This window comes from Scomber scombrus, chromosome 17, assembly GCF_963691925.1.
Source record: "Scomber scombrus chromosome 17, fScoSco1.1, whole genome shotgun sequence".
Classification (NCBI taxonomy): Eukaryota; Metazoa; Chordata; class Actinopteri; order Scombriformes; family Scombridae; genus Scomber; species Scomber scombrus.
Window position 1 is genome coordinate 27,090,587 of NC_084986.1, and position 22,894 is coordinate 27,113,480.

The following is a 22,894-nucleotide window of genomic DNA, read 5'->3' on the forward strand; positions in this document are numbered from 1 at the left end:
TTCGGAAATTCAGTTGTCCTCACGCATGCGCAGTTGACGTGTCTTACTCAGTGTTTTTGTTTTCACCGCCCTGCTGCTGCAAAGCGACGTCAACACCAACTATAAAAATGACACGGCTTACTGTTTGTGTTATATTTCTGCTTCTCGCCTCAGTAACCCGCAGCGAGTTGTCGGTTAGGCAGCTGAATACGGTAAGACTCAAAGCAGGCAATGTCAACGACAACACATAATGCGCTCCAACACTTAATGATGCTGATGTTAGCTTAGCGTTAGCTTACTGAGCAGCTTAACTCGCACACTGTAATTTTAAACCTCGCGTCTCTTTGTGTTTTCTATTTCCTTTGCTCATTGCTCATTATTAACTCCCACAGGAAAACATCTTAATCAACGTGACAGCAGGGACACTGGCGGATACACAGGACTCCAACAACTTGCAGGTATACAAGCCAACTTTCTGAGCAGAGGAAGCAGAGCTGGGTGTTTTTTTTTTTAAGGAAATACGACACATCAAGAATCAACTGTGTTGTTTCTCTTCTCAGATCAATTTAAACATATCAGTGGGTGAAGAGCAGGTGATGGTCAACGACATCCCAGTTGAGCTGTCAGGGGTGACCAGGTTCAACTGTCAAGCACTTCTCTGTGAGTTTTCCTGTGATCACAAACCAGTGCTGAACCATCAACTGTCAGTTCTTAGAAGCACTGCAAGTCCATTCAGATATAATGAATAAGTGCTCATTATAGGTTACAGAAGCCTGCTGTAAATGGATCTGGATCTGACCAACAGTCAAAAACACCAAATGTGTTCAGTTCACAATAATATGGAATGAAGAAAAGCAGCAAATGTTTGGTGTTGTCTCTGATAAATGACTCGAATGGTTCATATATTATCAAAACATCCATTGAATAAGGTGCTACTGTTAAAGTCATTTATTAATGAACTAATTAGTGCGGGGTTTTTTGTATTTTCCCAGTGGACAGCACCAATGGAAGCAGCGAGTTTGAATCTGGGGACCTGGTATCCACTGTAACCCGGGTGATGGTGAGCCAGAACCGACTGTACAGTGACTCAGAGGAGGTGGTGGCCCTGCAGGTGTTCAGTGAAGTCATAGAGATGGAGGGTAAAAAGGTAAATGCGGCCAAACATTTGGAATAGGAATATTCAAATATGATTTAACAGCAGTTTGGATTTGGTTAGGATTTTTTTTCTTTTCTTTTTTTAAATTTAGGTCCAGCAGCCTGATATGTGTGAAGTGAAAATACTGATGAGTCCAGATTTCCAGAAGCTGGCTCAGTTCACGAACATCTACCCCATTGGACACAGTGAGATCTTCAGGGTCCCCAGAGAAAACGATGTGGTCGTCACAGATCAGCCACCAAATCCTAGAAAAGGTGCTTTTACTCATCCTAATTATTGTTATTAAACATCTGCATATTGTTAGCAGTACAATCTGTGTGTATTCTTCTCTCATTTCGTCTTTGCTTTAAAAATCAGTGGAGGAACAGATGATCACGCAGACCACCAGTCAGTACCCTCTGAAACACACAGAGACCACACAGGAGGAAATTGCGGCTCCAGGGAAGCTCCCAGAGACCCCCCTGCGTATGGACCCTGATCTGCTGTATGATGTCAGATACGATGATGAATTCGAAGAGAGAGACCCGGGCCAGGAGGATCAGATCCAGATGGAGAGTCCACCCAAAGAATTTCTCTCGTCTTACTCGGTGAGCAAAGCCTGCTGCTATATCTAGGAGTGTGTGTACGTGTGTGTTTTTATTTTTCTCCACTGTTGAGGGTCCCTTGGAATAAACATAAATATGAACTTCTATTTATTTTTAGGGGTGTTCTGATACAGCTTTCTTAAAGCTGTCCAGCACTGGCTAGTGTTGGTACTGATGTGAATATTTGTAAATGTCTGCAAGTGTAGGAGGGTCCCCGCAGATCCTTAAAATGTCTTAAATTTAGTTTTTGATATTCAAAGTCTAAAAATGTTCTAAAATTGTAGGAGTTAAGACATTACATTTGATTTGAGCGTAATTGTATTGTTCAGTTTATGTTATTTTTCATTCTTTTCTGATTATTTTACATAACTAACCAACCAACTTAGTAATTAAAGTAAACAAATTGGAACTATAATGAAACTAATCATTAGTTACAGTCCTATATAAATGAGCTCCATTTAACCCACAACAACAGTAGAATCCTGCTTTTACATTATTATATGCCTCATAATATATTATCAGTTCAGTTCAGAGCTTTATTGTCCCTCAGGGGGAATACACTATGTATGATTACAACAGTCATGTGACACTTTTTCTGCATGGAGAACTTACATTAAGGTAATGTATACTACTGCTGAAGTGACATTAGTATTTTTACATCTCTAAATACTTTCACCGTTTGCAGAGCAATTTTAATACGATACTTTTTTCTCGTTATGACAGAAGAGAAAAGCTTTACACCGAAGAAATACATCAAGTTATTCATATTTAAATGATAACATAGTGTTCTGCTTATCATTATTATCAGAAATAAATGTGTTTGTTATTGCGTTGCTTATTTCTCGCCTCTTTCAATTTCAATGAAACTCATAACTGTGTATACAGTAGTCTACTTTGTTGTATTCTTTTGCAGCAATATTGGCATTATTTTTTCCTTAAAGAGGTTTTTAAAAGGTCTTAAAAGTCATTCAATTTGTACTTTAACAATGTCCAGATACCCAGATAATTGCAAAATAGGTCAAACAATTATGCATGTATCTTTAGATCTCCCTTACACATGTTTACTTAGACATAAAAATGATTAGTGTCATATTCATTTCAGACATAAAACTCACATTTTCCAGTTAAAAATTCATGAAAATACATCTTCTCTTTCTCCCACATTGATAAACCCAGAAGCGATGAATATACAATATATTTTAATTTGAAAAGTCAGAAATATTTTACCTCAAGTCTTCCTCTTTAGCATTTATAAGCAGTATATAAACATGTAAGAATTGGGCTATAACTCACTACAACAGGTAAAAACATACAAAATACCCATTTAAATAGATCTATTATGCAATAAAATCTGCAATTTAATAATTTGGTGAATATTGTAAAAGGTGAACATTACCATTGCATCACAGGGTGATTATTATGAATATTACTTTAAATCAGGTTGATTCACACATAGACATAACATTTCATGTAATGTTAGGATGGATGATGTTCCAGGTGTAAAGATAATGAGTTATAAAACAGTTATATCTGTGTGTTTAACTCCACTCTAAACCAACACAGAGGGTCAGTTTATTACATTAACAGGTATAGGCAGTTAGTACATTATAAAACAACATGTGTGGAGCCCATTGTGTCATCAGGAAATGCTCAAGGCTCTGTGTCCTGTCCTCTCCTCAGGCCATGTGTCAGTGGGTGGAGGAAGTGCGCGAGCGTCTGAGGCGCTTCTGCTCAGAGTCCCTGCCCCTCTTCTTCCTGGTCATGTGGGTGGTGGTGATCGGCGTGGTCGGATCGGCGGTCATCGTCAAGATCCTGGACATGTTCTTCCCCACCTGTGAACACAAGTGAGCATGTTTCAGTTAGTTTGCAGTGTTGCTCCTTTCTTCATGATTATCTGGATTAACTTTGTGCTTTTTTTTTTTTTTACAGGCACATTTTTCACCTAAACCCTGTCACTCTCATGCCAGAGGATGAGAAGCACACTCTCCTGGAGAACATAGAAATAGAGGCAGAGGAAGAAGAGAAGAAGCCTTGAAGGAGGATTGTCTTGGCCGATTCCCTTTTACTGTCAGTTTGTTCTTATTCTCCAATCTTGTTTTAACATTTTCAACATCAGTCTGGCCTGGTTTCATTGCAAGCTTATGCTTAGATCTTTTATCTTCACACCACTTAACTCTTGAAACACAGGAGGTGCTTTTCACTAAAAAAAAAAAAGGCCAGTGTGAGTTCATCAAAGTATCTAAGCTCAGTTTGTGGATTTAACGTAGTCACATGATCGAAATAGAAAAAAAAGATGGATTCACAGCGCTGAATCTTAAGGTCACATGACCCGATGTTTGCTGTGCAGGCACCGCCCGAGAGATGTCAGATTCTTTGCTCCTGTGATTAGTCACACAGAGGTAATAGAATCACCATTGCCTGCTCAAAGCAACTAGCTCTGTGTAACCAGTTACTTTTTAATAGGAATAATATAAAAGAGCACTTTTCCAACTGATTCTTTCAAAGTAAAGTTCCAAACTGAAAGCAAGAAGCTAGTCTCATATAGATCTTGGGGATTTATTTTGAGGTTTTTAAAGTTCATTCTTGACCTTGAAAACAGCATTTTTTTAAAAATATAGTCTCACCTTTTAATGACATCTAGTAGCCGTTCCTCATGAAAATCATGTGACATCATAGAAAGCTTCGAACTTTGAAACTCAACTTTTAAAGCCTCAGGAATTACAACATCTGTGGTTCCCGCGACAACTGAGCAAAAACTCTGAATGCCAATTTAAAGCATGAAAAAAGCAAGTTCGATTAAAGTTTCTGTTTTTCTTTTTTCAACCTTGAATCAGCTGCATGTTACCAAGCAACACAGGCGCAGGCTTAACAAAGCGGAGACAAGCACAGCGGGTTTAACACGCGAGTATGAACAAACTGAGCATTATAGGGGCTGCAACCAAGTGACTTCCACTACTTTACTGAAAAGACTTTCTATATGTAGCAGCTCTGTACAGGTCACGTTTCTTTCTTTTAAATTGTACCCCACAGCTGAAAAAAAAACCTCTAAGGCAGCACATGCACTATAATATCCTGATTCAATATGTGTATTTAATATGAGGCTTGTCTGTTGTTCTGATGAGTACTTAAAGCCATTAAATGTGAACAGACTGTCATAGAAAAGCTCTGGAAAGTGATTGTGATGAATATAAATCTTCTGTCTGCACAGTGTAAATCATTTTCCTCCTGGACCTGAAAGAATTCTGCCCAAATATTGAGGTTCATATGTTGATTGTCTTTCCTCACAGGTGCCTCACTGATTACTTGTTTTTTCGGAACTGTCACTTAAAAAAAGGGGGTGGGATGGGGTGTTTTGCGTGTGGTTTCCTGTTAATAGTTTTGGAGAATGTAACTGAAGTTGTTCAGGTTGTCTATGCACTCTTTAAAAAAAAAACGTATAAACTTCTGCTATGAACAGGAAAAGATGTCAAATACAGCATGTGCACAATACATGACAGCAGATTCTAAGTTATTGTTAAAGCAACTTGGAATCTGTGAGTGAAAACTGGATGTGAGCCTGCATGGATGTTTTATTTTGGTAGTACATTTCATAATGATTTTATTTTTTTATTTTTAGGCTTCCTCAATGTCACTCCTAATGTTTCCCCGTCGGCCTGTGGAGCTCAGAGCAGCTGAGGGTGCGATTTTGTCTCACAGGGGTTCAGTTAGGCTGCAGAGTGCATGATGTACTGCATTATCAAAAAAGTGCATGTGTAGTCTAGCTAGTGAATGCAGTTTGCTGTCCGATCAGCGAGTCATACATTAAAACTGAGAAAAGTGCATGAAGACTCAATCGAAACAGCTCAACCTGTATCGGAATCCAATAGGAAACTGATGAACTCAACGGTACAAAGTGCTGTTGAAGCCTGTAAGGCAAAACAAGTATGTCAGGCATGAATTCAGACGTGTCACTGAAAATAAACAACAAAATATGTTCTCATTTGCATATTGTTTAAACGGTGTTGGACCCATGTGTTATTATTTTGAGACGTTTGTGTGCATACATTGTATAAATGACAGCTGGACTGTGTATTTGGGTCTGAAATTCTGCTGATTAAATGCTTTCCTTATGACCATCACATATGTGTACTGTCTCAATCATTGTTTTAACCCTTATATACTGTTCATAATTATTCTATACATCATTTCTGAACTACAAATAAATGATTCATCCTTAATGACGCTTTCAGAGAGCATCAGGTTTTTGTTAATGGATAAAAAACATTTACAGTTCCACTATGTAATGGTCCACCGTTACTTAACACAGCAGAATGATGATGATGAATTGTATTAACCCTTAAATAGTGTTCGGGTCAAATTTGACCTGTTTAGACATTTAACAGCTGTAAAAACACCCCAAATGTCTTTCACTATAAATTTGATGACTTTTCCTAAGGTGAAATGCACAAAATTAAAATATTATTTAAAAAAAATACTTTTGTATAGGTGCTACAAAGTTTTGTCCATTGAGGCTGTTCTGGCTCAAATCTGAGCCGTACATATTGCCATGTGTTTTAGTTAAATGAATAGTTAATAGTTTTAATAAGATAGTAGTTATGAAGATTTACTTTTATGATGTAATCATTTTTGTATATTCTGGGTCACATGAGAAGTCATCAAACTTCTGGCTAAAAGAAAAAAAATTAAAAGGTGTGTTTTTTCCCTCCCAAATGTCAAAATGTTTCAAATTAGACCCTGAACAGTATTTAAGGGTTAAAGATGAAAACCTCCACCATGCATTGGTAGTTCTGGGCTAAATGACCAATGCAACCCTACTATAACCAACAAATTGGACTCTTTGTCATCTTTGGTTCAACAGTAATTCATGTTTAAAAGTGAATGCTTTAACACATCCTCTATCATCTACAACATATACAGCAGACTCATTGCTTACTCATTTAAATAACATGAAAGGTACAATGTCAACCTTCATAAACATTATTAACTTTATTTATAGAAATATCTTGTTAGTGTTATGTTGAATAAACATCTCCAAAACATGTGAAACATAGTTCCACATAAAATCAAGTGCATAAAAAAAAGGAAACACAAGGGGGGGGGGAAAGGAAATTTGATTGACAGCTTAGTATCTGATTGTTTTCAATCACTGTACATGACGAGGAGCTAAGTGTCACTGTCAGATACAGTGATACAAACAGATATTATGACACAGGAAGGCACAGTAGGCGAGTGTGTGAACATTGTGTCCTCACAGCTCCACTTGATTTTGTATTTACATGTTTGATGATTTCAGGATTGATTAAACATATCAAAAAGGTCCAAAAACTACATGAGAAGAATCTACATTTCAAAGCAATGCCTCAAATGGAAGCTCAAGTCACCTTTTCAAATTAAGACTTTTGCATAACATTAACATAATGTACAATAAGAAGAGGTGCACTTATTTACTTAATAAATCTCCTTTCTCTTTCACATCACATACACACCTTCAGCCTGACACACAGTCATAATAAAACTCACTGATGGCTCAGTCTCACGCTGAGTTAAACCAGACACACATTTTTTTCTTTTCAGCAGGAGCCAAATTCTTCGATCCACTTTTCGTACTTCTCCAGGTCAACTGCAGAAACCGATTTGGACACTTTCTTCAGAGCTGACTCAAAGTCCTCCATGGTGGTAGGCATGTGCATCTCGTCCCGAGATATGTTGCGGATCTCCTCTGGTGTGAGGCCTTCGATTCTTCGCCTCATGGCCATCAGAGAGGCATCCCTGCAGCGGCACACAGCGCTTTATTTTAAACACTTTGAAGCAAAGAATTTACATATCATAGCATTCTTTCTGAAAGTTTTTATCATGTTCTTCTCACTTACTTCACTCAGATCTTATGTATTTACTTCAACAGGTGGTCCCATTTAACATTTGCTGCCATAGTTCTTTAATTGTAATATTTTAATTCAAGCACAAATGCTTTAAATTACATCAATGATCCACTAGAAGCCTGTTAAATTACAGTATGTATGACATTTGAAACTGTATTGTAAATAACCAATTTTCCAAAAAGGTACATAACAACTTTGCTACTTTTCAACCTGGACCTTATTTTCCCATCATTTGTGCCTAAGTGCCAAATGGGGACAACAGTTTTTGACATTGGTCCAGTATTGAGTGACAGCACTGCAGCCAGCAGCTTTGAACTGTGCTGCAATGTAATCTGATGAGGCTGAATGTTCAGTGTTGGAGTGAGGAGTACCGGGAGGAGTTTGTTGTTATTTTAAACGATTTTTAAAGTCAAGACTAAATATTTAGCTTAGACTTAGCTGAGATTTCAGAATGAGACTTCTTCTTAAGCAAGACTTTGTTTGACACAGTGACAAAAAAAGTAGATCAAGAGAAAGGTAAAACATTTATTTCTCTGTATGGTTCTTCCCATAATGTTGTCAGACAATATATATTATTATATTAACAATCAGTGGCAAAAACAAGCAGTTTTGACAGGCTGCTACTGCTCTATCAGATTACATGGCAGCCTGTTTCATGGCTGCTGGCTGCAGCGCTCTCGCTCAATACTGGACCAATGTCAAAAACTGTTGTCCCCGTTTGTCACTTAGTCACAAAAAGATGGGAAAATAGGGTCCAGATTGAAAAATACCCAATTTCCCTGTAAGGAAATGATATGTCTGTGCTGGTGGACAGCAGGAAGATACCTCATCTAAAAAGTACCTTGTGTCTATGAAATAGATCTAATCCTGTGCACACATTCAAAGATATTCCTCTTTATGTTGAAGAATATGGCCTCACCTGCACACATTAGTGATGTCGGCTCCTGAGTAACCCTCCATCTGCTCTGCGATCTTATCCAAGTCCACATCGCTGGCCAGCTCCAGCTCCTTCAGGTTGATCCTGAGCAGCTCCACCCGACCATTAGCTGCAAACATAAAGGCAGGAAATTCCCTTTGTTGCACTACAGTAGTTACTGTATTTACACCAGTAAAGCATTTTGTAAATGACCAGGCAAAACGGACAACTGTCCCCGGGGCCGCTGACCCACAAGGCCTTAAAAAGACCAAGGGTCCCTGTGCATCATTTGGTTTGCGGTCATTTCATTTATTGCAAATGTGTTTGAGAATGTGCACAACTTTAACTGTGTAGTTTGTGGAGTATAAATATTGTTGTTGATATTGTGCACATTCCTGACATAAATCCTGTCTAAGTCAAATGAGCATGAAGTGACAGTGCAGGGACCAGGCAGCGTTCCAACACAGGATTATTGCTTGTTTACTAGAGCTCAGTACTAAATATAATGAAGCAGCATGTACAGTCCGCTGTGTGCACTGTACTTGAAGGGGACAGGATACAACACAGAGAATGCTAGGAATGCAGGGGTCATTGACGGACCCAAAGCTCATTTGTGCCCCAGGGCCTCTCCCTGGTGAGTTAATCCAACTCTGGCCCCACATAATGCACTTTATACAGGTTCAGTTAGTACAGGCATTATAAAGTCTTCCTCTGTTGCTGAATGATAAAGGATCTCAGGTAACATGAGAGTCTACAGTGACTTTGTTAAGTTGAACACGATCATGTTTCATAAGAGATTCAGAGCCTCTGCTCTCATGCAATATAGAAAAGAGCATACTTGAGGGCAGAGGGATGTAGATCCTCTTTTCCAGACGTCTTCTCAGAGCCTCGTCAATGTCCCACGGGAAGTTGGTGGCGGCAAGGACCATCACCATCTTCGACGGGTCATCGTTTTCTGACGCTCCACCGACACCTACATAAAAGAATGAAACGAGTGAGACATCAATGCTAACCAAGCTAAATAGTTTAGAAAAAGAAATAGATTTTTAAAGCCAGATGTAAGTATCAGTGAATTAAACTAGAACTGCGTCATGGTCAGTGAACATACCATCCATCTGCACCAGTAGCTCTGCTTTGACTCTCCGGCTGGCCTCATGCTCCTCTGAGGTTCCTCTGCGGCTGCACATGGAGTCAATTTCATCAATGAAGATGGTAGTGGGGGCGTAAAAACGTGCCTGCACAACAACAGATTGGATGACTGAGACCAGAGTCACCAAATTTCAACTCATATTTCATTGTCAACACTTAGGGCTGGGTATCGGTACTTGATACTTCCTGTCAGAAGTTACCTGTAATCAGTTCTTTTTGCACCCAGAGCTAGGAAATATGTTATAACACTGTTATTTTAGCCCTAAAAAAGGTAGTGTGTTTTACTTCCAGTTATTTATTTTTTTTATGCAGTATTGTTTTCTTGATACACCAGCAAGTTTTGTGCCTTTATCATTAAACAAACATGTTAAACTGAATGTCAGTTCAGATGAGGTCTGCAGTTAATTCCGTGAAACTTTAAAGGTGTATTGTGTGATTTTTGACCACCTGGGGGCAGAAATACACACCTGACATACTATCAGCTGACATTTTTACAGCTAAGGTGAGGAGAGCAGGTAGAGTTGTATTTGGCCATGTGAGGCCAGCAGAGAGTGTTAATATTTTCAACTTAAGACCTACCTTTCAATTGAATTTTATTTATTTATTAATCTGTCTTTTACTTTCTATTTTAGCCTGTTTTACTACTTGGACCATTCTGTTTATTTTATTTTATTGTTTCTTCTTCATAACCCACCTTTTATGTCTGTTTTACTTTATTACTTGTACTCATAAAATTTCCAGTTTTACCCATTTTATTCTATCTTTCTTTTTATATATGTTTTATTACCTTTTTGATTTATTTTGACATTTTTATCCTACCTCTGGTGTTTTCTAATTGCAGATTCTTGAGCGTTATGATAGCGTTTCCTGAGTTCCTATTTTTAAATTCTTTTTTTTTTTCCTGTTTGTTGTTTCCTCTGGTTGGATCCACTACCTCTCTAGCTCCTCCACTTTCTTCATCAGACACCTGTTTGCTTCAGCTCTCTGCAGCTTGTTTGCTATAAAACAGCCCTTTGGTTTTATTTGTAATTATCTTGTACCATTCCCATATTCCTTGTCTCACCATTTCAAAGAGAAGGCGGACTAATTTCTCAGACTCTCCTCTGTACTTGGAGGTCAGAGTAGATGAGGAGACGTTGAAGAAAGTGGTCCTGCATTCGGTAGCGACTGCTTTGGCCAAAAGGGTTTTACCCGTGCCTGGAGGTCCCACCATCAACACTCCCTAAAACAAGAAAGGAGATGTGTGTATTGAAGTCAGCGATACATAAAAACAACACAAAAAAAACAGAACACAAATATCTTTACATCAGTACCTTCCATGGTCTTCGTATGCCTTTGAAAAATGCCGGCATCCACATTGGCAACACGACTGCTTCTTTCAGGAGTTTCTTTGCATCTTCCAAGTCTGCAATGTCATCCCTAAACAGACAGGTTAGACAGAGATCATATCTGGCAGTTCTAAAGAAGGCTGGTGATCATGGCTAGAGAGGAACACTCCACTACTTGGAGGTAAACAACAACCCTTAATGTATTGGAACGGTTTGTTGCTCAATCTCTTGCACATGTATTTTTCTGAGTAAGAGAATTAAAAAGGTTTCATCTCTGTGCATCGAGTACAGGAGAAAAACAGACTCTGTACTGAGAGACAGGTAGCAGGGGTATACAGCTCCATCAATCAGCAACTTCAAAGACGTTAACAATTGCAAGAGAAACCAGTTGAAATCATGTGTTACCATTCTAAGATGATGGTAATAGATTTAGAGCTTTGGTGACCAAAGACAGCCTGCTTCAATAATTATTACCTACTGCTGCTACTACCTATGTCTGTAAACTAACCAATCAGAAGACAACAGGAGATGACTCAGCAGATGTGACACTGTAAGCACCAGTTATATGTCTAATACAAATCTACTGTACACTCAGACACACACTGTGACATGTGATAAGCTTGCAAGATCACGGTTATTGAAAAGCGTACAAATAAAAACAAAAACAGTACATTTCTGTTAAAGGTGAGATGTTTGCATCTGTGTAACTTCATCATCATCATCTAACTTCAACTTTATTATAAAAGAATGACTGCTATTGGTTACTTTCTACTGTACAGTAACCATGCCAACAAACAGACTGATAAACACCCACCATTTAACGTTTGGGTTCTGAGATATAATATCTCTCTCCAGAGCTTCCACGAGGTCTTTGTCATATCCTGTCCCGTCAAACTTTTTCACTTCTTTCTCCTGGACATCAGCTTTGTTCTGGAGAGCAGACACAAACCATTATTATTGTTCCCTGAATGTAAAGCATGTGGTCTGTTTTCTGCCAGACAAGAAAACAGGAATTACAGGCTCAGGCATGGCTGTAGGTAAACAAGCAGCGTGTGGATACTGTTTAATCAACAATGCAAATAGTGATGTCTGAATGTATCATATGTAATATTACAAAAGATACGGTGGTGTGTTCTGTCATGTGTTGAGTACCTTATCATCCTTTGCTTTAGCGGTGGCCTCCTTCTTTTCTTTCCCCTTGGTGGGTTTGCCTCTGTCCCCGTTGGACCCTCGAGGCGAGTGTCTCTGCTGTGCCCTCACAGCCACGCTGAGGCGGTTATTGGGAGGTTTGCTTTCTTTATAGGGGTTAGTAGGCCGCCTGACCGGACAAGGAGAGTGTCTGTTTAAACAGAAGAAGAGAACTGCTGTTAACAACCATGAGGCTTTAAAAGATAGGAGTTTTATCTCATATTCCTCATGATATCTGTTTAGCTGCAGTTTTGTTTATACTAGGGTACAAAATACTGATGTCATCGGATGTGGATTGGATCAAGACAAACACACAAAAATCTGCTGGTAGCAAAGTAACATGGCACTATCTTGGGATTAGAGAATAGGATGACCAACTTTTTAATCTTTTTAATTTAATTGATCATTTTTATTTTCTTGGTATAATCATTATTGTTTATTATTTAAGGTTTATTCTATTGACTTTTTTTCTGAATGTCTATATATTTGAATGTATGTGTATAGGTATATGTATATATGTATCATTTTTAATTTTCCCTTATTGCTGAGACTGTTATGGAGGATGTTTTATGTTATGTTTGTTTTCAATTTAAAAAAATCAATAAATAAAGCACTGAAAAAAACATGGCACTGTCAGTCTAGAAGCTCACCTGAATAGTAAATGCTTAATAAACTCCATACTGAACTGAATAAATGACATCTCCTTGTGCATGTATACGTTGTATATTATATCTCTATCCATCATGTAAACAGACCTGTCCCTGTAGTTAACAAACTGCCGTACAGTTTATCTGCATAAATGAGAGCAGAGCAACAAAGTGAAGGAAAACAAACCAAACAAACACAAAGAAGCAGTGTGAGATCTCCAGGTCAGACCAGGAACAAAACAGGCTCACATCAGCGACTGCAGTTTACTAATCTCAATCATATGACTACATCAGGACTATTGTTCCTAGATAAATAGCTTCAAAAACCAGATTATAAATCTTTTGAAGGTGAACAAGGTCTACAGTGTTCAGAAAGCATCAAAGTGGGTCAAAGAGTGAAGAGGGAAATGTTTAAGAGTACCTCTCATACCTCTGTTCCACATGCACAGGCCTTACATCACAATCGTCATGGTTACTAGGTTTAGCGGGCGCCGTGTCCAGCTGGAAGTTCTCCAGAGTGGACATTATGTCCTGAACTTGTCGGTTCTCTTCACTAATTTCTTGCCACAGCTGTGAAACAAACCCAGATAAACATCAGTAAAGTCACAATTCTCTCTGACACTATCTGATCAGTATTGATACATTTTTTTTTAAAGCTGGACTTACCTGCTGCCATCTCTGCTGAACACTGCTGTCTCGCACAGTGTACACATACTTCTTGATTTGTTCTAGCAATCCATGATAGAGAACGCTGGCCGAGCTGTAGTTTCCCAGCAGGGCGTATTCACGGGCCAGCTTCACGTTCTCGCTGATCTCTCGGACACTCATGGTGCTGTGGAAACAGACAGCAGGACGTTAAACACCCGATGACCCCAGGTTACATCACCGAGGATGTGTTCAGGTGTAGAAGATGTATTTAATAACTACAAAAGCCCAGCTCCCCTGTTTTAGCGGTGCCACCATCAAATCCATGTGTCACAGGTGAAAATAATACAATACAAAGACTGATGAGCAGCAGTTGCACAAAAATATCAAATAACACCCGATGTGATCGGACTGTGAATAATGTGACGATGACAACAATGACGACGAAGGTGAACAGAAAATATTGGAGCTCCACTAACTCCCTTTGTCCATACACTCCCACCGCCACCCAAGGGAATAGTTCAAATAAGAGGAGACTACACCCATGTGTCAACGCAAACAAATATACATGTTGGCTCCTACAGCCACCGATAATATCACTTATTAATATCATTGTTTTGGAAAAGGGGAATTAATGATGACTGACTATTGAGATTTTGACGATTTCAGTGTAATTCTGTGTCAGCGTTACTTCACGCTGCACTGCAGTCCTCTGAATGAGACGTTTCTCCCAGCAAATACAAATCAAGTTGAATTAAAATAGTTTTAACACTATCAAGCTCAAGTCTGTTTGTTTCTTGAGTTCTGATTGTTAGTTGTAATTCTTTGTGTGTTGATTTTTTGCATTCTGATCAGATCAATCTCAATCAATCAATCTTTATTTGCCAAATCACAACAAAGTCATCTCAAGGCACTTTACACTTAGAGCAGGTCTATCTCTTCAGATATCACCCTGTCACTAATAAGATGTCACTTATCCATGTTAAAATGGGCTTAGGTATTTTATTTTGAAATAGGTCAAATTGGTGCATCCCTTATTCTATTAGTTTAGTTCAAATTTTGACCAAAAATGACAGAAAATGAGAGATAATATAGAGTGCAGGGAGAGGCAGAAAACCTGAATGGGCTTATTTAAAGCCTCTACCTGCAAACTAAATCATGATAGAGTTGATCGAAATAGTGAAAACAATCATTGTACGTTTATAATCTTTGTGTGGATATATGGAGGATGGTTAGTTCAAATATAACCATATCATTGAATTCTAAATACATACTAAAATGTATAAATGACACTTTTTATCATCAAACAACAAAAGAGGCTTACATCAATTATAGTTTTCAATATTTTTGACAATACACGTGTCATTTTTCAGATGGGAAACAGATTAGTTGTTAATGGAAGTCTTTAGTTGACTTTCACAGAAGTAACATACAACATGTAAAAGATGTGAACATAACTCTGACACATGTATCCACACTAAATGAAACACAAACTCTAACAGTGTGGATTCCTCACTTTAACGTGCCTCGCCCAACTCACACTGAATGCGACACGAAGCTTTGACTAACGTTACACACAGAAGAAGCAGCGTTTCACACAGTGTGTCAGTGTGTCTGTGTCTCATTAACAATACAACAGCTGTCAGCAGAAATATCTCACTACTATTAACGTTACGTTTCACGGCTCAGTGTTGACGTTACAACCAACATCCTTCACTTTGAATTTGAAGCCGGCTGGTTGTTTCCTCTCTCTACAACAGACTAAACGTACGAACGCGTCTGTCTTCTTACATCTGGGGAACACAGCGGTCCATATGAATCTACGTGTATTAATATGAGTTCATTTCTAACACAGAGCTGCTGTACGGTGACTTTATACTCAACTTTTCAGATGAACACACGCAGAGTCCTAGAAGTGGCTGTTATGACGAGTTCCGCTGTGACGGTTCAAAGAGGGCTACTGAGGCAGCCAGAGCCATCATGGCTGTTTGTAGTTCCAGCTCATACGGAAGTCGGTGAGAGCGTGCGCTGTGCCCTGCCTCAAACCCACCGCAATAAAGGCTTCGGCTTCCGTTCATACCCTCCAAAATAAAACCAAATAACTGTTCAACGGTTGACAAGTATTTAGATAGATAGATAGATAGATAGATAGATAGATAGATAGATATATAGATAGATAGATAGATAGATAGATAGATAGATAGATAGATAGATAGATAGATAGATAGATAGATAGATAGATAGATAGATAGATAGATAGATAGATAGATAGATAGATAGATAGATAGATAGATAGATAGACTTTATTGATCCCAAGCTGGGAAATTACAGTGTAGCAGCAGCATTACACAGACACATAGTGACAATACAGTGACAATAACAACATATAGTATAAGGATATAAAGAATAAGAATATAAGAAAAACAAACTATACATAATAAAATAGCAAAATATAAAGAATAAACTATACATAATAAAATAGCAATAGTAAATTAAATAAAATGTAATGTACAAAAGTATATACAACAGATTGGCAGTGTTGATTTTAGTGCAAAGTAAATGTGCGATGTGTGTAGAAAATAAAGTGCGCAGTGACTGTAAGTTATGACCAGAGTTTTTTAGCTGTTATTATACAGTGTGATGGCATGAAGCAGGAAAGATTTCCTGTATCTGTCCCTTCGACAGCGGAGCTGGAGCAGCCTGTGTGAGAAAGTGCTCCGCTGTCTGTCCACTGTGTGATGGAGAGGGTGCTGGTCATTGTCTCTGATGGAGAGGGTGCTGGTCATTGTCCATGATGGAGAGGGTGCTGGTCATTGTCCATGATGGAAAGGGTGCTGGTCATTGTCCATGATGGAGAACAATTTATTCAGTGTTTATTCAGTGTCCTCCTCTCCACCACGGTCTCAAAAGACTCCTGCCTGAGACCCAGTACAGAGCCAGCCTTCTTGATGATCTTATCAAGTCTGTTGGTGTCGCTGGCTCTGATGCTGCTGCCCCAACAAACAATAGCAAAGAAAATGGCGCTGGCAACAACAGACTGGTAGAAGATCTCCAACATCTTGCTGCACACGTTGAAGGATCTCAGCTTCCTCAGGAAGTAGAGTCTGCTCATCCCCTTCTTGTACACAGCCTCGCTGTTAGATTTCCAGTCCAGTCTGTTGTCAATCACCACTCCAATGTATTTGTAGTCCTCCACCTCCTCCACCACCTCCCCTCTGATCCATAGTGGCTGTGAAGGCGTCTTCTTCCTCCTGAAGTCGATCACCATCTCTCTGGTCTTGTTGACGTTCAACCTCAGGTGATTCTGTTCAGACCACTCTACAAAGTTGTCTATCAGTGTCCTGTACTCCCCCTCCTCTCCATCTCTTATACACCCGACAACAGCTGAGTCATCAGAGAACTTCTGCAGGTGACATGACTCAGAGTTGTACTTAAAGTCAGTGGTGTATAAGGTGAAGAGGAAGGGAGAAAGCACAGTCCCCTGTGGAGCTCCTGTATCACTGGCCACCACATCAGACAGGACACTGCCCAGACGGACAAACTGTGGCCTGCCTGTTAAATAGTCAGTAATCCAGGAGATCACTACGTTGTTAACACCCATCACCCGCAGCTTCTCACCCAGTAGCAGAGGCTGAATGGTGTTGAAAGCACTAGAGAAATCAAAGAATGTGATCCTCACAGTACCTCTTCCACCATCCAGATGCATATGGGCTCGTTGCAGCAGGTAAATGACAGCGTCATCGACTCCTAAGTGGGGCTGGTAGGCAAACTGCAAAGGGTCCAGAAACGTCCTCACCTGTGGTCTCAGCTGGTCTAAGACCAGTCTCTCCAGGACTTTCATCGCATGGGATGTGAGGGCGATTGGTCTATAGTCAGCTGGGTCGGATGGCCTTGACTTCTTGGGGACTGGAACCAGGCAGGACGTCTTCCACATCATCAGGACTTTCTCCTGACTCAGACTCAGCATGTACAGATGTGTCAGTACAGGAGACAGCTGGCTGGCACAGGTCTTCAGGATCCTAGGTCTGATGCCATCAGGGCCTGCTGCCTTTCCATTTTAGTCTTTCCAGCTGCCTCTTTACCTGGCCTGTAGTCACCATTGGATGGTTGATACTGGTGTCCTCAGTGGGGGAAGGGGAGGAGGAAGAGGAGGTGGGGGAGAAGGAGGGGGGGCAGATGGAGAGGTGATGTGCAGGAGAATGCTTGGGGGTGGTTCTAGCCATTTGGGACAGTGTGGGTGTGTGTGTGTGGGGGGGGGGGCTAAGGCCTACATGTGGTTCAAAGTAAAATTTGGTTGGTCGCTAGAAATGTAGGCGGGGTTAGAGGTCGATTGTGATTGGTCGCTGGTTGTTTCAAATTGAAAGAAGACAGTAGAGGTTTTCTGATCCAGTAGGTGGCGGTAATGCACCAATTCGTTGTTTGCCAACCGCCATTAAACAGTAACAGAAGTTTCCGCTGTTTAGTATGAAAGTGGAAGAGTTTAGGCGAAGTGTACCGAAGGCGAAATGTGAAAAGACTACGGCTACACACAAACACATACACACACACACATTGGATAGCCCAAGTATCATACAGCCTCAGTCTTGTGCCACTAACGTTAAGCTAGCCCAGGTACCGCACAGAAACTCGTACAAAGGGCCATAAATCTGCTTCTAGTTACTGTCAAGTCGCAGACGGTGCTTCCAGTGCGGACACGGAGAGCTGCAGCTTGTGTCTTGTCTGCTCTTATGGGACAAAAATCCTCAGAGATAGACGGTTCATTCAGCTCTGGATCCTCTCTGGCCAAGAGGGTTCACTTAGGGATTTAAAGGATTCTGTTATATAGGTTTTTGTCTGTTTTTGAGCCAGCCAGCAACTACATCCAGCTTGTTATTTTGAAACAATATCATCTTTTTCTTTCAGATTTGTTAAAATGCATCATTCTGTGATTAAAGCCAGGGACAAAGAACATATATTAACAGGGTCCACCAGCTGTCCTTTCTGCAAGTGTGGGAAATCACCTCCCTTGCTTTACTACCACATCAATAATCATTTGGATAGTGCTGTGTTGCACAAAGGTGAGAAGATTAGTCTTGTGAACTTAGAGCAAATGTATTTAATTACTAACATAATTACCCCTCATTTAGTTTTGTAAAGCTATGTTTAGTAACAGCTGGTATCAGTTTGGAATTAAATATGCTTTGATATTGTCCAAATGCGGTTATTTTGAAAAACTGACCCTTGTATTCATTCTTTTTGAATTTCCTTTTGGGGATAAATAGTTATTCTTTTTCTTATAGACTTCATCATTGTCAAGTGTGGACAGTCATGTCGGACGTGGGCACATTTTCATTGTTGTTATTGTTCAACAACAATTGTGAACCAGCGTGACATTTTACAACACCTTAAAGGACACCTGTCCACTTTGCATAATGCTCCTCCCACCTGTGTGAGCTCAGACCGTGCTGCTCCTCCCACCTGTGTGAGCTCAGACCGTGCTGCTCCTCCCACCTGTGTGAGCTCAGACCGTGCTGCTCCTCCCACCTGTGTGAGCTCAGACCGTGCTCCTCCTCCCACCAGTGTGAGCTCATACCGTGCTGCTCCTCTCACCAGTGTGAGCTCAGACCGTGCTGCTCCTCCCACCAGTGTGAGCTCAGACCGTGCTCCTCCTCCCACCAGTGTGAGCTCAGACCGTGCTGCTCCTCCCACCTGTGTGAGCTCAGACCGTGCTGCTCCTCCCACCCGTGTGACCCCGACAGGCCCACCTCGCTCATCAGCAAAAGTTGAGTGTTCTCTGTGTAAAAAGTTTTTTTTGCGAAAAAATCTCCGTGTGCACCTGAGGAGGAAACATACTGTTAAGGATGATGCTGTCACCCCAGTTAAATATGTGCAGTGCCAATGCTTGGACCGAAGAAATGGCATATTTGCAGTCAAAATCCTGGAGGGAGAGCAGCTGACGCGATATCTTGCGGAGCAGATAATGGCCAGTGAGACCAAATTTTGAGGACTTTCGTTCATCAAGCAATTTCAGTCATACTGACGGTGAAATTCACAGCCTTCATTCTGTGTAAAAATGTATTTATAGACTTCATCATTGTCAAGTGTGGACAGTCATGTCGGACGTGGCCACATTTTCATTGCTGTTATTGTTCAACAATTGTGAACCGGGGATGTTATGTTGTGAGATATGGCAACCTGCTTCTGTTTTGTTTGATTTGTGTGATAAAAGTTCTTATCAACCAGTGTCATATCTTTGTAGCTGGGCACGGACTTGGACAAAGTTCCTGAAATAGTACCAACCTAAATGACTCACAAGATGACATAATGAAGGCAGTGTAAAGATGTGTCATCTACTAAAGTAATAATGACATCTAAACTGTGAATAAAGTATCTATCTGTCTATCTGTCTATCTGTCTATCCTGGTTCAGTCACAAAATCATAAAGGTATGCTAAGCTGGTTTTCTAGAAAAGCTAGCCTTAGTTTCTTTTAAGAGTCAGATAACCATGGCAACTAGCTCTGAAAAATGTTTTTGAGTATTCATTTATAGCTCAGTTTATACCACCACACATAAGAAAGTCAGACAGAATTGTAACTAGCATGCATAATGTTGTGATCAACAGTGGTTCATTCTCCATAAAAAGGCAACATCTCTTGCACGTGCCCTGTTTGCTGTCTTTATACTAAACTAAACTTCTGCTATGAAGTAAATGCTGGTAAAAACAGTATATGAAGCACATTAGCACATTTCATATAATACTTAAAGCTTGACTATATCCATATGCAAAAATGTATGCCTCAATGTGTTAAAGTGCAGGTGATTGCACAACATGTCTTTACCATTTTAAGATAATGTTTTAAATGTGTTTGCAGGATGTGAGATGGCAGCAGTTGGCATGTTGTTTGGCAGTATAACCCTTTCAGGATAAAGGGCAAATTCTTTGCTAAACTAAATCATTTTAAATTTAGCAGGCACATCTTTACCTCATTTGAGGTAACCCTAATCCTAACCCTAACCCTTGCACTTCCTAGAGATAATCAATCAATCAATCAATCTTTATTTGTATAGCGCCAAATCACAACAAAGTTATCTCAAGGCACTTTACACATAGAGCAGGTTCTAAACCGAACTCTTCAGGTTTAATTTTAAAGAGACCCAACATTCCCACATGAGCAGCACTTAGCGACAATGGCAAGAAAAAACTCCCTTTTAACAGGAAGAAACCTCAGGCAGAACCAGGCTCAAAGTGGGAGAACATCTGCCTCGACCGGTTGGGGTAGAGAGGAGAGAGAGGAAGAATAGGAGAGAGAGAGAAGCACATAGAAAATAAACATTGAAGCTAGAAGGTCCGGGACTGGAATCTGTCATCCAGACGTCTACAGGCCCAGATTACCTGTGAGACGAGAAAGCACAGACAACTCTGGGGAAGAAGTTTAGGTTATTGAATGCATTTATAGTACATGAATGTTAATGGATATAGATGGATGGATAGAGAGAGAGAGAGGAGGAGAGAGGAGCTCAGTGCATCATGGAGGTAGGAGTCCCCCGGCAGTCTAAGCCTATAGCAGCATAAACTAGGAGCTGGCTAACTATAAACTCTAATCCAGGTCTGTTTCCATCTTAATTTCTTTGTGCAGTTCCTCCAGTGATGCTAATCTGTGATCTGTACACGGCTGGAATAAAGCAATCATTTTTAATCATAAACACATTGGTGACATCTGATTTGTTTTATTATCTTATTTACATGACAGGTGGAGATACTGTCCACTATACTAACGAGGACTGCTGCATGGATGAGTTATGAGTGAGTCAACAGACAGAGCGGTTCTGACGTCGACGGGGAACGTTCCCGTTGTTATAGAGACATTGGGATGAAGAAGTCAAATGTCAACCTCCTGGTGGGGGCTGTAGGAAAAAGGCAGAGGATCACCAAAGTCCTCAGAATGGATCCTTTAGGGACCTTGAAGATCTGCCGTAAGTTCCAAAACAATCCATTTAACAGTTGTTTGGGTATTTCACTCTGAGACACAAATGTCAACCTCATGGTGGCACTAGAGCTAAAGTTAGAAGATCACCAAACTCAGTAGGATTCATCCTCTGGGGAGTGAATGTCTGGATTTAAATGTCCTTGCTAATGTTAATGTTTTGCAGAAGCAATGTCCTGTATTTGGAGTGTTTGGATGTGGTCAAAGAATTGAAGACTTGTCTAGAGGTCAGTGAGCACAGATGTTTTAAGACAGACTCTTGGAAAGAGTCAAGTCTTTCACAGTTTCCGTAGTGTAGTGGTTATCACGTTCGCCTAACACGCGAAAGGTCCCCGGTTCGAGACCGGGCGGAAACATTTATTTGTTTGTGCTCACCCTGAGCCCTATAATAAAATAATAATAATAATTGTTAATAATAGATGTCGTCCACACCACCTTAAGATCTGACGCAGTAATGTTCTCCACTGAAGGAAAGAAGATCAGCCTGGTGGAGCTCACTGTGCCATGGGAAGAGGGGTGCGGGGAGGCATGAAAGGAAATCTGAGCACTACAAAGATCTGGTGCAGGACTGCAGGGACAAAGGGTGGCAGGCATGGTTGAATGCAGAGGCTTCCCTGCACAGTCAGTATGGAAGTTCTTGACAGCTGTGGGGCTGACGGGAAGAGAGAGAAAGAAAGCAGTGCGAAGACTGGGGGAGGCAGCAGAGAGAGCCTCCTGTTGGAAATGGAGGAGGGGAGAGGAGTTGAGCTGGCGGCCAGGAGGGAGTGAGTAGTGGCTGGCCACCGCTACTGACCCGCCAACAGTAGAGTGTTAAGGTTAAGGGTTGAAACACTCAATGATCGTTGGTAACCATCTGATGACTTGGCCAAAGGCTCCGGTCATTGCTCAATGACTGAAGGAGAAGCATCCTTGTATGAAATCAAGTGACATTATTTACATTATTTACAGCACAACAGTAATATTGTTATTGAGTGGTAATGTTGAGATGATATTGTTATTGCACATATTAAAGTGAAGAAAAGAAAAAAAGTATATTATATATATATATATATTGCATAGTTGAATTGAAATTGGTATTATACATGAAATACTAATATTGCAGAGTATTGGACTTCAAAAGTGCAGTGTGTCAAATTGTCCAGGTTAGGGGGTTGAGGTTTACTGGGAGCAGTGCTGATTGTACAGTCTGACAGCTGCAGGGAGGAAGGACCTGCGATATCACTCCTTCACACATTTTTGGTGAAGGAGTCTGTAGCTGAAGGAGCTCTGCAGTGCAGTCAGGGTGTCTTTCATGGGGTGGTGGTCGTTATTCATTAGAGAATACAGCTGGCCTTCTTTATGAGTTTGTCCAGTCTCTTCCTGTCCGCAGCTGAGATTCTGCTGCTCCAGCTGACCACCCCATAAAAGATGGCTGATGCCACCACAGTGTCAAAGAAGGTCTTCAGGAGACCTCAGTCTC

At 40.4% G+C, this 22,894-nt stretch overlaps 2 protein-coding genes and 1 non-coding gene across 4 annotated transcripts; 2 read left to right on the top strand and 1 right to left on the bottom strand.

The window, feature by feature from the left end:
- Window positions 1-55: 55 nt before the first annotated feature.
- On the top strand, window positions 56-5,828 carry ginm1 (glycoprotein integral membrane 1). Its single transcript, XM_062437671.1, has 8 exons — window positions 56-191; window positions 372-437; window positions 540-639; window positions 972-1,126; window positions 1,227-1,389; window positions 1,493-1,722; window positions 3,400-3,563; window positions 3,649-5,828. Exons 1-8 carry the CDS (start codon window positions 108-110, stop codon window positions 3,752-3,754), a joined length of 1,068 nt encoding a protein of 355 aa, XP_062293655.1. The 5' UTR covers window positions 56-107; the 3' UTR covers window positions 3,755-5,828.
- An 850-nt stretch (window positions 5,829-6,678) lies between these two features.
- On the bottom strand, window positions 6,679-15,418 carry katna1 (katanin p60 (ATPase containing) subunit A 1). Of its 2 annotated transcripts, XM_062437296.1 has the most exons (11): window positions 15,356-15,418; window positions 13,493-13,658; window positions 13,257-13,396; window positions 12,144-12,330; window positions 11,806-11,921; window positions 10,977-11,082; window positions 10,727-10,885; window positions 9,623-9,749; window positions 9,353-9,487; window positions 8,518-8,644; window positions 6,679-7,488 (listed from the first exon to the last, which is right to left on the bottom strand). In XM_062437296.1, the coding sequence occupies exons 2-11, from the start codon at window positions 13,652-13,654 to the stop codon at window positions 7,290-7,292; spliced, it is 1,458 nt and encodes a 485-aa protein (XP_062293280.1). In that variant the 5' UTR covers window positions 13,655-13,658; window positions 15,356-15,418; the 3' UTR covers window positions 6,679-7,289. The 2 variants fall into 2 exon arrangements, with proteins under 2 accessions (XP_062293280.1, XP_062293279.1); XM_062437295.1 differs by lacking the exon at window positions 15,356-15,418 and having other exon boundaries at window positions 13,493-13,706.
- Window positions 15,419-21,718: 6,300 nt separating this feature from the next.
- Window positions 21,719-21,791, top strand: trnav-aac (transfer RNA valine (anticodon AAC)). The gene has a single exon. It is a non-coding gene; the product is annotated as a tRNA-Val (tRNA).
- The last annotated feature ends 1,103 nt before the right edge of the window (window positions 21,792-22,894 follow it).